Source organism: Apostichopus japonicus, chromosome 5 (genome assembly GCF_037975245.1).
Source record: "Apostichopus japonicus isolate 1M-3 chromosome 5, ASM3797524v1, whole genome shotgun sequence".
Taxonomy (NCBI): domain Eukaryota; kingdom Metazoa; phylum Echinodermata; class Holothuroidea; order Aspidochirotida; family Stichopodidae; genus Apostichopus; species Apostichopus japonicus.
This window is the reverse complement of record NC_092565.1, coordinates 6238928-6252521: the sequence shown is the minus strand read 5'-3', so window position 1 is coordinate 6252521 and position 13594 is coordinate 6238928. Positions and strand designations below refer to the sequence as shown.

General features: G+C 35.3%; 1 protein-coding gene across 5 annotated transcripts in view; it reads right to left on the bottom strand.

Annotated features, from left to right (window-relative positions):
* The window catches only part of LOC139967415 (dysferlin-like), a 107579-nt gene that overhangs the window by 22174 nt on the left and 71811 nt on the right, over positions 1 to 13594 (bottom strand). For 2 of the 5 annotated variants that reach the window (XM_071971165.1, XM_071971164.1), the window contains exons 34-41: positions 12317 to 12518; positions 11791 to 11942; positions 11252 to 11281; positions 7593 to 7649; positions 5207 to 5239; positions 1849 to 1956; positions 947 to 1072; positions 227 to 376 (exon numbers count right to left, since the gene is read on the bottom strand). In XM_071971165.1, coding sequence (XP_071827266.1) covers positions 227 to 376; positions 947 to 1072; positions 1849 to 1956; positions 5207 to 5239; positions 7593 to 7649; positions 11252 to 11281; positions 11791 to 11942; positions 12317 to 12518 — 858 coding nt within the window. Of the gene's footprint in view, positions 1 to 226; positions 377 to 946; positions 1073 to 1848; positions 1957 to 5206; positions 5240 to 7592; positions 7650 to 10655; positions 10707 to 11251; positions 11282 to 11790; positions 11943 to 12316; positions 12519 to 13594 lie in introns of all 5 variants that reach the window. The other 3 variants (XM_071971166.1, XM_071971167.1, XM_071971168.1) reach the window with 3 other exon arrangements.

The window sequence follows — 13594 nt, the reverse complement described above, 5'->3', positions numbered from 1 at the left end:
ATGCCAAATGAGAAGTTTCTGGATGGCTATTTCACATATATACATATTTATGAACTATCCAAAATATCATGATTATTCATGTTTTCTTTACCATTCCATTTTTATACTGATGGGCTAGATTGATTTTTGCTTTGATGATGTAGACTCTCACCAAGCACTGGACATATTTTACATATATACATATTTATGAACTATCAAAATATCATGATTTTTCATGTTTTCTTACCAATCCATTTTTATCCTTGGGGGCTAGATCAATTGCTCTGATGATGTAGACTCTCACCAAGCACTGCACCATTTCTGATGAGGGAAGATGGTGGAACTGTGGGGGCGGAACGGGCGTGCCACTTGGTAGAGGGTAAATTTTGAAAAGGCCCTGATGAGATATGAAAATCACAAGAAATGATAAGTTATTGAATTTAATTTGGAGATTATATTTCACAATTCAAATATAACGCAAAATACAAATAAACACGTACAGGAAAGTGCGGGAAGACTGCCAAAACAAAGCTTTTACCAGCAGTCTCACTAGACAAAAAAATAAAAAAAATAACGAGAAAAAAAAGACAAATTAGCCCTACAATACGATTACTATAAAGCCAATTTCTACGAATAGAATATATTCATAAATCAAAATATGGTCTGAAACTATTCCTTAAAGTTACTTGCCACAATACTACTCAAACGTTGCTGGCCGGGATAATTTTATACACCCCTACCTAACACCTGGAACAGTCCAGTAAAACCACCTGCACAAAGACTCGATTTGGATAGCTAGGTTGGCAGATCTGCTGAATATTTTGGGGCAATGCTTACAATCTTTATTAAATGCGGTTGTCTTATCCACTGTAGGCTGAAATTTCCCAGTCAGTCTACTGTTTTCCTTCAGTTACTTATATAAACTTTTACGTTATGTGAAAGTTTTCATGGCGACCCACGCACGCACCTTAAATTCTCCAACAGACTCTGATGAAGATACGTCTTTCTTCTTTCCCCTAGCGAGGTGAAACGTTTCACAAAAATCTTCAAATTCATGGAATCCTTCCACTTCTTCCAGCTCTGTGCGGTACATCTGCAACAGGGGTAAGAGATATATATGTCTTTACTATTGCTTGTTCACAGGGTAAGAGATATGTACAACATCTTTACTTATATTGATACCTATAGCTATCACCCTTATGTTCACAAGGTAAGAGATGTATATATAAATCTTAACTTATATCAATTGCTACCTAGCTATCACCCTTATGTTCACAGGGTAAGAGATATATGTAACATCTTTACTTATATTGCTACCTATAGCTATCACCCTTATGTTCACAAGGTAAGAGATGTATATATAAATCTTTACTTATATCAATTGCTACCTAGCTATCACCCTTATGTTCACAGGGTAAGAGATATGTACGACATCTTTACTTGTATTCCTACCTAGCTATCACCCTTATGTTCACAAGGGTAAGAGATACAACGACATCTTTACTAATATTGCTACCTATCACCCTTTGCATCTTCTTTGGATGAATAATTTTGACATAATAAAGAAAGACACACTTCACCATACTTATGTATGTATGTATATATATATATATATATACATATACGTATATATATATATATATATATACATATATATATATATATATATATATATATATATATATATATATATATATATATATATATATATATATATATATAATCTCACATTCTTCTCATATAAAACAAACTCTCTAGATCTTTCCTTTTTGTATCTTTGACTGATTCGTAAAAATTCAGCAACAAAATATTGTCCCAACCAATCCATATCCTGCACTTATTGACAATCTGCAAATGACTTATACTCGCCTTCATTAGGTCGTATCCTTTCTCCATGTAGCAGTGACTCTTTGTCCTGTCCCCGATGGATGCGTAGTATTTAGACCACCAGTCTATCTCATCGTCCACAAGGGTCTCCTAATAATTCAGAAACATTTTATAAACATACAAAGTGAAAACAGGGTAATCACATTCAATTTATCGTGCGTTCAAATTTTGATGTCAACAATATCAGAATTATAATTGAGACTTTTAATTTACGGGATGCTTGTTTTATCTCAATTTCAAACCTTCCAGTTTTTATTGCCAAAACTTTTGGATGTGAGACTGGTGGATAAAGTACACAGACTGTTTTCCCCAAGTTTTTCGTCTCATCCTTTAACGGTGGAGAATGGTAATCACTAGTTTATCACAAAATTCAACAAAGAGGTAACAGCTTTAAGTTACAGTTATTGTTACAGATATTGAATTATCATACCACTGGGCCAACAACTTTAAAAGTGACAAAATAAGACATACTCTTACCTATATTTCAAGATTTAATAACACTGTATATATATATATATATATATATATATATATATATATATATATATATATATATATGGTTGAAAATACTCTGCCCATAAGACCATAAATGTGCAAGAACAAATGCAAATGCAAAAAAACAATTGTAAAATAAATACTTAAAAACGTGTCTCACATCAGGACCTTTTTGAGCAGCCCAATTGGGTTGGTAGAAGCAAAGGAAGGAGCAGGGTGAGGGAATGTAGGGGGAAATACATGCCCTCGATGATGTAGACATTCCTGCACTTAATTATTCGCACGCATGCACAGATACTAAGCCCCCTATGTCTGTTTGACGGGCTCTTGTCGGTAGCACCCTAAGCAACATTCATTTAACCCTTTCCCAAATACGTAACTTGAGACAGAGGGCCATGTATAGACAAATGTTGGTCTACTGGTTTTTTTTTCTTTCTACGATGATAAAGAAATGACAATATTAATAAACACCTGCTTATGAAAAAAGGTCCAGATACTTATGACGTATATGACATATGACACATGTCACATGACATATGACACACCAATGATGCAACCACATACATCTTATACAGCATTATCACATGCATATTGTGCCTTGCATTCCATAGTAACGAAGCATAATTGTCAATACGGCACCAAACGCATGCATCAGTCCGGGACAATTCATGGCAAAAAGCACAGTGGAAAATCCAAAATATGAATATTTGATAAATATAAATCAATCTGTGGTACATTTCAGTTAGTGGATATGGCCAGGTCAGTTTGTTTAAAGCTGAATTTTTCCTTTCTCTGAATGCACTCTGAATACCAATGAAAAAATTGCAACTTGTTTTGGGAAACAAACAAATATAGGCTGCAAGACCTATAGACAAAAGATGAAGATTGACTAAACTCACACACTCATTTTTGGTATTCTGTTTAACTAAAAACATTTAAACCATGACAAGAAATATTAAAATTTCAATAACAAAGAGATAGAAATACTAAGGTGCACTATTTTTATGTCTTTTATAAATCTAATCTACTATGCTTAACCAAAATTTCTCCAATTTAGAATTGTTTTAGAAATGTTTTATATCAATGTAATGATTTAAAATAATGTCCACGGTAAACTGAATACTGCACACACATGATGATAAGACCAGCTAAACCCAGAACAAAGGTATATTAACATTTGATCCTATTGTGTAGAGAGCTGCCATGAATAAAATAAGTAACTATGTAGCTAGAACGTTGATGGAAACATAAACCAATTATTAGTTTTATCTACATGAAATCAAAAAATAAAGGAAGCAACGTTTATAATATATATTGCTAGAATACTAACAAAACAATTACACACACATGCTCACACACAGATAGGACTAGATTTAATGAAGGCAGAACTAAACATGGGTTAATTAGATAAGAATATTCCAGAACAAAACAATTAAACTGGTCCTTCAGTTTTGAAGTAACTGTTTATGGATTATTTAATGGAATGCAACGGTAATCAAAACAAGAAACTGACCTAAAACTTGGATATTGTAACCAGCTAAACTGATCACTCATTTAGCAGTATATGTTAAAACATGATTTGAAGATATGGTCCACTTCAGAAATGTCATCAAAGCACAGGTTCCAATTAGCACTTAACCATGCATTGAAGTTTTATTTCAAATCATCAAGTAACACTCTTTTTTTTAAATTATTTGAAACCAATCGCTTTGTGAACTTTCATATTGCATTATAAAATCTATGGTAATGATGAGAATTGGTGAGGTTTAATTCCTTCTGACTAGGTTAACTACCACATTTCTTTGATTTCAAAGGTGGGTCACCGCTTTAGTAGTTAGTACTAGCCATGCAGTCTAACAGATGTTATATACCTTACCTTAATTTATTCAAGTACTTATATCAAAGAGGAGTTACTTTAACATTAATGTTTATACTTGCAACTATGCAACTATGTTGCAACTATGTAGCCTGGCTAGGTTATTCAGCTTTTCCCACTAAGGTTGTGGGGGTGAATTATGTTTAAGTGGATGGTGCTTGTGTGTTGTTAAACTGTTTAAAACATTCTTCCAGAATAATCTTGTGTAGTGATGTGTCCTACCATTTTTTTTTTTTATTGGCGTAACAGTGATATTCTCGGACGTCACAAAGACCTATAGAAAATCAAGACGATTTAGTATGTCTGTGGGACAGTATATTTTCATTGCAAAAAGCAGGAAAATCCTGCTTAATTGGGATGTACGGTAAAGCCTACATTATAAAGTGAAATGAAATTTCTACCGGTTCACCGGTTAAGTAACAATCTCCTGGTGAAGACAGCTAGCTAGGACTGTGTCTTAATCTGGTCATTGGCAGTTTTTGAATTAATTTTATGTAGATTAAATTACCATAAGCTCTCAATATAGATTTAACACAACGGATTGCAAGATATTTACAAATGAGAACTAAACTTCTTTTGAAGCAAGAAAACTGAAAGTGAGTAGAACCATTCTATTTCCCAAGTAATGATTGAAGCAACTACTAAACAAGAAAAAGGAGGGTTTTTTTAAAAAGTAAATGGTGCCAAGTATTCAAAAAAAAAACCTGTTAAAGCTAATTGTTTTAAATGTTAGTAACAACAAGCGCTACACGGAATAACAGCGTAGTATTATCAATAGCAGGGTTGGCATGGCAGAAGCGAGGGACACAATGGGTGTGTTGGGAGGAGGAGGATGGGAGAAGGTGACACAGTCATACATTTAATTTTTGTTATTATCTATGTGCAATAGATAGACCTTTTAGTGCATGATGATATGAATTAATCAACATGTGCTTGAATTATTCTCGGCTGGATGGTTGCTTTACTTACAGGATCAATCGATTTTTCCTTTTTGAACATCCACTGAGATGATAGGAGAGAGTTAAAGAAGGAAGGATGAAAGAGAGTTATTAACATGACCATGATGATGATAATAAGTGAATAGAATGTGAAAGAAAAGTGAATCGTTATATATCTTTTCCAAGACATGCCCAATCGAGGTCCAAATGTGCATGGATCTCAAGTACCACAATGCTTATCTTTAATAAGAAAAAATATTTCAGAAATTGACAGGTATCAACGGTTCAAACATACTGCTACGAAAAGTACATTTGGTGACAGTTCGAAAACAAGGCTTTGAGAAACGTGACACACAGAACAGCCCCAAGGATAGTAGCTGTGTACACAAGTCAAAAAAAGAGCAGACAGTTCGATAAAGATCTCTGGCAGGAGTTTTTACAATTTTTACAACGGCTTAGTTTTACATATATGTATATATATATATTTATATTTATAGTCATAAAACAGTAACAATTTCTCCAAAGTGACCACAAATGAACATGTGAACCTAATATAGATGTAATTTTTAAGTGACTCTTTGTGACTTTATAGACCAATTGGGATTTAGTGTCTTCTACATCACGACTGTTAGATACAAAATGGGTCCCTGACAATACTGGGGGGGGGAGGAAGGGGGGTCCATTGCCCCAATAATCTTCACAGTAGTGACTTTCAAGTGAGCCACTCAACATCAAGAAACATTGGTCTGACTACTCCCTTAACCACCACCGCCTTCCCTTGCCATCTCAAACCTGCGTCAGGGTCTCAACTTGAAAAAGACCTAGCGGATGCTGCTTTAACACAATTAAGGATTGAGTCCAACAGTTGTGCTATGAATTGAGGTTACTTACAATTGAAACAAAAAAATTATTTCATTTTGAAAAGGAAAAGAAAAATAACAAGCTCGACCCTTTGGTTGAGAGACAAGCTTTCAAGGAAAGAGAACATTTTTTAAGTTTACAATCAAGAACAAACATTTTGTTTTTACCTATGTACAGTTATATACTACCTGACCAGCAAAACACAAATGCAGGCACGTTAAAAACTCTGCACATGACGGTATCGCGCGATACAATGATTTGAACGCTAAAGACTCAACTTAATCAAGCAAAGAAACAGAAAAGTTATAACTGCCCCAAAAAAATGAAAAACACAACGATAAGAAAAAGAGCAAATAATAATGTCCAAAAATTACCAGGAAAACGATAACAGATGAAAAAATATCAACAAAATGATATTCTGCTAAATAAAAACCCAAGTTTGGCAAGATTTACCAGTACACCAGAAATCCAAACAATTACTTCAAAATTATGAAGTATGAAACAAAAAATGCTAAATACAATCAAACAAAACAAAACAACTATTTCAGTCTTTGCTAAGGAAGAAAGAAAACCATTTTAAGTGTTTCACAAATTCTATTAACTTGACATAGGAAGAATGGTCAACAGGTTAGAAAAGGAAGCCCTAGTCACTGTACAATATGTTCACAGAGACACAACCATGTATACTTCGGGGGGGGGGGGGGAGGGGGGGGGTACAGCCCCCACTGGCATACAGAACATGACAAAAATTCCTATTGTACAGTAAACAATATATAACATGTATATATGTACTTCGGTGCACAAAAGACAAAGTTCTGTGAATGTCTGAGCAGATCAACAGCGTTAAATTTCTAAAAATTGTCTAAAATTGATTCCCGGGTTACTCCCATCTTGACACTTTTCAACCCCCTCTCTAGTTGTTTGGAAACTTAAAATGGGACGTCTCAGGTTAATTCTCAACACTTAAATTTTTTTTGTAACATTAATGGTGCTAGAAATGAAGTACCGTAGCTTAATTGTGTCCAAGAAGATATATTTCTACAGCGGGAGATGTTTGAACATTTCAAATTCCATTTAGCTTATAAATCTGTCTAAATGTGGTTTCTTGATTTATACTCCGATTTTCTAATCCGGTATTTTTTTTTATTACCTTTTCTGATAATGGCAAGTCCCAATATATTACATTGCGACCCGATGATGCAACAAACCCACATTTACAAAGCTTGCCTTTAAGAGTTCTTTGTGTAGCAGTGGACGACATTTTATATATTGCATTTACTTTATATGTTTGACTGTCTGACAGACTTTGTGATATCCTGTTAGACAGCAGTAAGGTAAGAATGAGGAAAACAAAATACAAAAAAAAAAACACCACCAAAGAAATTTCAATAATTGAAACAGAGGAGGGAGTAATTGTGGCACATAACCACGAATGACAGAGTTTGCAAACAAAGGGTGCTATTGTTCTACATACAAGCACAAAAAAAATTAGAACAATTGGAAATACTAAAGAGAGATAGAGAGATAATTCATCTCAAATCACTCTTTTTTTTTACCATCTCATTTTCATTTTCCTCCTGCAATTTTTCTGATTCAATATCCTTCCTGGATTTCTGATTTTAGAAGTACCAGGAAATACAAAATAATTAATTAGATTAGGTCATGCCAAAGTCATGTGTATAATATCCCTATATGTCAGTACGCTAAAAAATTGTTTAAAAAAAAAAACTAAATTGTAAAAAATTTCCTCAGGATAGAGAATTTGTAGAAAAGGAAAAGAACAAGAAAGAACAAAGACAATTGACTATGTGATCCATTGTTATCCTATTCATTCATTAACACCATAGGCGTAGGAGCCTCATTTGATTTGGGGGGGCTGTAACGACTTGCCCGAAAAATATAACCAAAATTTTTTCGCGCGCTCCGCGCGCGTTCCACGCGCGTTCCACATGTTAATGTGCATATCATATAGGCATTCATCAGTTATTACATCACCTGCCAATAACATAAAATCATTTTCCGTGTTTTTACCCTTCCATATTGGTTAGAATAATTGGGGAAGTCGTTACAACAATAATGATATTAATAATAATATAAGTTTAACCATTGAAAAACACATTGCAAATTCTTCGTCTTTCACTAGGTGCCAGTGGCGGAGCTAGGGGGTATTGGTCGGGGGGGGGGGGAGAATGGTCTGTAGGGGCGCTTTTGACACTAATCTAAGCGGAGCGCCACCACAGGTTGGCGCGGAGCGTACAGAAATTTTTTGAGTAAAGTTACTCCCTAGATCGCCGGAAATGACCCTTTCCGGGCCTTGTTAATTTGCAGATAAACGAAGAATAAATAGGTGTCATCGCCATTTGTCAGAAAATTGCACCAACAAAATGTGACAAATGTCAATAGGTATTTGAGAGCGCAATAAAAAAGTCAATAATCGCGAATAAGTAAAAAGTGGTAAAAAGCTGAAAGGGCGCCAGTAGTCCATTTGAGTCCGTCAGGGGGGCATCCGCCCCCTTTGACTGTATGGACGCTCCGCCACTGGTAGGTGCACACAAAATTCTCAGCATATTGCCCAAATTTTCACCCAAAAAAATTGGAAAAAAAATGCAAATTATTATTCTTTCAGTAGGTGCCCGAAAAAATTCTCAGCATATTGCCCGAATTTTCACCAAAATATTGAAAAACACTTTGCAAATTATTATTCTTTCAGTAGATGCCCGAATAATTCTCAGCATATTGCCGAATTTTCACCAAAAAAAAATGAAAAACACATTGAAAATTATTATTCTTCCAGTAGGTGCCCGAAAAATTCTAAGCATATTGCCCGAATTTTCACCAAAAAAATTGGTTGGGGGGGGCTGCAGCCCCCCCAGCCCCCCCGCCTCCTACGCCTATGATTAACACATCGAAAATGGAACAATGAACCTCAGGATCTGGCCACTTTCTCAAATACTGAAAGAGCTGCAGACACCCGTACCCCATTAATCATAAATGCAGTGCGGCAATTGGTTAAGAAACTTGTTTCAAAACCATTATTAATGTCAATCAAGTCTTTTTAGTAAAATTTTGATCTCTAGACCCAAAATTTACATGATTTGTACTGCACTTTAAACATGATATATGTGAGACCATAAAAGTTCAGTTTCCTTCAATATTTACTAATAAGCTTAGAGATGCTTCAGGTGGATAGAGTTAAATGGTTCTATGTACAAGCTAGACTCAGTTGTCCAGTCACTTTGGTTGATGAGACTCTCATGGTTCAAGGATCATGTCTCGTGAAACAAACCAGTGGTATAGAAATGCAAACTTGACGGTTAGAAGAAGTTTTCTTAATGTTCTAAAATATGTCCAAATGAATAATGAATTTTTGGCCAACAGCCATTGTTTTTGGTTTCTAGAAAGGGAAAACTATGGAGTCCCTTTTACCAACCGTACAAAATTGTTAGGTGGACCGCGTTTCGCAAAGTCGGCAATGACTACAACAGGGATGGATCGCAAAGTCGGTAATTACTATTATGGTTAGATTCATCCAACATGGCAACATATGGAAACGCTGTACTCAAAGCCAAAGACTTCACTGGTACAATCCTTTGACCAGCAACAGCAGTCCATCATTTCTCAGAAAAGTTTGCTATTACTAAAATTGTAGAGTCTGCACTGTTTTTCAATGTTATATAAAAAAAAAACATTCAACAGGTACAATAAAATAATCAATGGAACATTAAAACTGTACTTGGTACTATTTAAATTAGGAATTGTTGATAATATTATGTAGTTTAAAATGTCTTTAAATGTTAAAATATGTGGTGTTTGATACAGAAATTGTTAACCCCCTATACAATAGTCCATGTACCTGAAGCCTTGGTCAGTACCATTATGTTGTTGTGGGTAAGTTGGCTTTAAAAAGTGGAAATATATCTATTATGAAAATAACTGCTTGCATGGCAGAAGACTTATAAGGAACACACATATTTTTTTATTCTTAAAAAAGGTCCTCATTTGACTGCTCAAAAATGTATATTACATGCCATCCTTACGCATTACCAGTAGAACCCGTGACAGATCTTACACGGTACAGGTAGGACCCTTGCAATGTTACCTGAAATTAATCAGGTCACACATCCAGAGTCTATGCATGCTGAGTTCTTCAATATCGCCCTCATTTCCTTTCGGAACACATTTCATACTGTAGTTTTGATTTAAATTATGAGCCATAACACACAACAGCCTGTCACGTTTTGTCCAAAATAAACAAAGACAAAAGCAGGATTATAAATAGGAAATTTTACTGCAAATTAGCCAACAATTTGCATGTTCGTAAAGTACTTTTGACAGCTCACTTTTTGACACTTACTGATGACCTAATGAATATGCGTCAAAATGAGCACGAATAATAATTATATTGTTTTTTAGCTAGCATGACAGAATGATTCAAAATGCAAGTTCACCCATCATGCAATTATTCTTATACTGTTTCTTAATTCATTTGGTATGAAAATCATGAACTTTTAACTAGAAAAAAAAAGAAAAAAGTTTCTTCAAAGTCAATATGCCAGCATACAGTTATCCAATCATGCAGAGAGAGAAAGCTATTCTGTGCGGTCTTTGTTCAACGTTACCATCAATGCAGCTCTTTCAGAGAGTGAAGTTCCACTTTGAACCTGATCGGACTACAAAGAAGTTAAAGGTTACGGTTCTCGACAGAAGATTAAAAAAAAAACAATTTTGAATGCTTCCGGAGAAAACTTTCAAGATCTATGTCAATCACAAGATTGCCTTATAGCTTCCATTTGCCGGTTACAGCTAACAACCTCTCGAAAAAAAAATTCTTCCAGAATTTGAGAACAATTATATCCTTTGTTTCCCTTTCTGTTCAGTTATTTATGTAAACAATATGTCATTGGTACTATTCCTCAAGGCACATTGGAAATTTAAGACATTTGACTGTGAAACATAAACATGAAAGAGAGGGGTGGAAAAAAAACTGCAGTCAAAATAAACCAGGACTTATAATGAAAAGTGGAAACAAAAATGGATACAAAACGGTAAACAAGAACTCAAAAATCCGTTGAGTATTACGAATATGCACAGTGATTTTCCTATTAGTCGGGCATTTAAAAGTAATCAACACATTTAAACTGTTAGTTGAAAGCAAGAAGAAATTTTTTGAGAGCAAAAAAAATATAAAAATGAAGTCATGTGATTTAAACTTTACCTGTTTATTCTTCAGCATTGCCACACTGAACTGAAACAAGATTGATAAATATTTAAATTAAATTTTTCTTAACATTCTTCATGGCATGTTAAAGCTATTGTAAATAATGGGCAAGTGGTGGAGGGGTCGGGAGGGGTCAGGGGGAGAGGGAGTCGGGGGTTTGAATGTTTGAGAGTGGGTTTTTCAGTGGATATGACCCAATATTGTCAGAGGCAGAGAGATGAAATTTAGTGTTTTGAAAAGGGACGATAAAAATGATGCCAAAAGTCGGAAGATAGCTAGTAACCTTCTTCACTTTCCTTCTTGTTAGTCTCAGAGCAAATACTGTGCAATGTTAAAGTCACATCCAAAATTATTTTTCTAAAAATTAGAACCAGGGTTAGTTGTATGACTTTTATCTTCTTCTGCTTCGTCAATGACTTTTCTGGAGACTTTTGCAAGTCTGAAGCGGTCAGGGAAAGGCTCGACGAGTACGGGAGAGTTTGTGACGTCGATAATAAGTTTTTTTCGACGACAGAAATCTCCCTCGTGTTACTCACTCTGGTTTTCTTTCTCGTCTTCTTCTTCTCTTCGGGTGGCCCGTCCGTGACATCTTCCGGCATCGTGACTATCGTGTCCCCGCCCCCCTCCTCGGTCTTCTCTCCACCCTCCTCTGTTGAAAAGGTGACGGCTGATCGCCTCTTCTTTATTTCTTTTAAGAGAAGAGAAATATTTGTAACAAAAATGTTTATATCACGGTGCATATAGTCAACAGTCTAGCCACTAACAATAAACTAAATAAAAGACCTTGCACCTACCAACACATTTTTGACATGAGTATGTAATATTTTGCTTGATTCTTGATTTCTTTTTGGTGGTAGAGTTGGAGGGGTGTGGGGAGGGGGAGGGGGTGGTGGTGGGAGGAGGGGGGTTATTTCCCCTAAAATAAATTAACAAAAGCCTTAAAAAGAAAATGTATCATGCAAGAGTTACACACAGATGGTGAGCTCTAACTATTCATGTGCTAAGAAAAGTGTTTCTTAAAACCTTAATTTTATATATTTATTTAATTTAATTTTTAATAACCTGGCTGTCCAGTTGGTACTATTATTGCTGGTGATGAAGGGGGTGAGGTCTTATATTTCGCTTCCTCTGCTGCTACGGTGCAACGATAGCCTGCCAGATGCTTCACCACGGCAACGCCAACAATCGGTTTGCGGCCAAAGGCTCTGTTGTCACGAATCTTTATATTGATTGGAGGTGTGTAAAGTTCTTCCCGGGGAAGATCCTGGCAAGACAAGCAAAAATCCAATCAGTCAAGATTAGACTGAGATGAATGTACTGATCACGCTAAGGGAGCATGATCACACCAACATGGAAATGCCCAAATGGGTGTGTATTCCATACTTTCCATGACAACGAATTTGAAACTATAAGTAAAATAAAAAACTATTTAAAGAAAAGTCCAGTTGAGATATCACTAGCATATTACTACACCATTAATATCTGTATTAGGGCTGTCCAAGTAGTGAAAATGTGGAGTTTACTTGTTCTTTATCTAAAAAATATCGAGGGACTCTCGAGTAAATTGAGAGATGGCCAATGTTGTATCATATGAATACATATCTTCAATTTAATGCTAAAAATTTGCCAAGGTATATGAAATTCTGGGTCAAACCCTGAATGGTTAAAAACAAATTGAAAAGTGAAACTTCTGTAAACAACAGAAACAAATCGTATGACTTATTAAAATGACTTTTCAACGCAGTGTCACTTAAACCAACAATTACGTTTGAATAATAACATAATTTAGCGGTACACTCATGCGGAATATTCTACACCAGTAGAGATGCAATGTTTCTAACAAGTCACACTGAAGACTGCAGAGTCTCAAAAGGCTGAAAACTGACAGGTCTGGCAAAAGAAACAGCAACATTTCAACTAATCTGGACACACAGCGAGATTAATTGTTAATTGTTAAAGGTTAATTGTTTTAATATGAAAATGAAGAATATGTCGATCAAGTATCCTACACCCTAACAAGTAAATGTGTTTTGTAACAGTGTACATATCGTACAGTGGCTTTGACATTTATTACACATCACTCTCTCGATCACTTGCACCATATTTTTTGCTGTAACGGTATATGTGTGTTCAAACAATACACATGACATCCAGCGTGTTACATGTACTAAGTGGCATTACAGAGCAGCCAGCTATAAGCAATCTTTGGATATCTCATCCAGATAATCTGGGGAGAATCTACATAATCCAGGATCCAGAGATGACATGACATAATCATGTATTTTCGTGACACTTGAAAAGTGATTACGAGACGGTTTAATTTTTAGTTTAATTACCCGG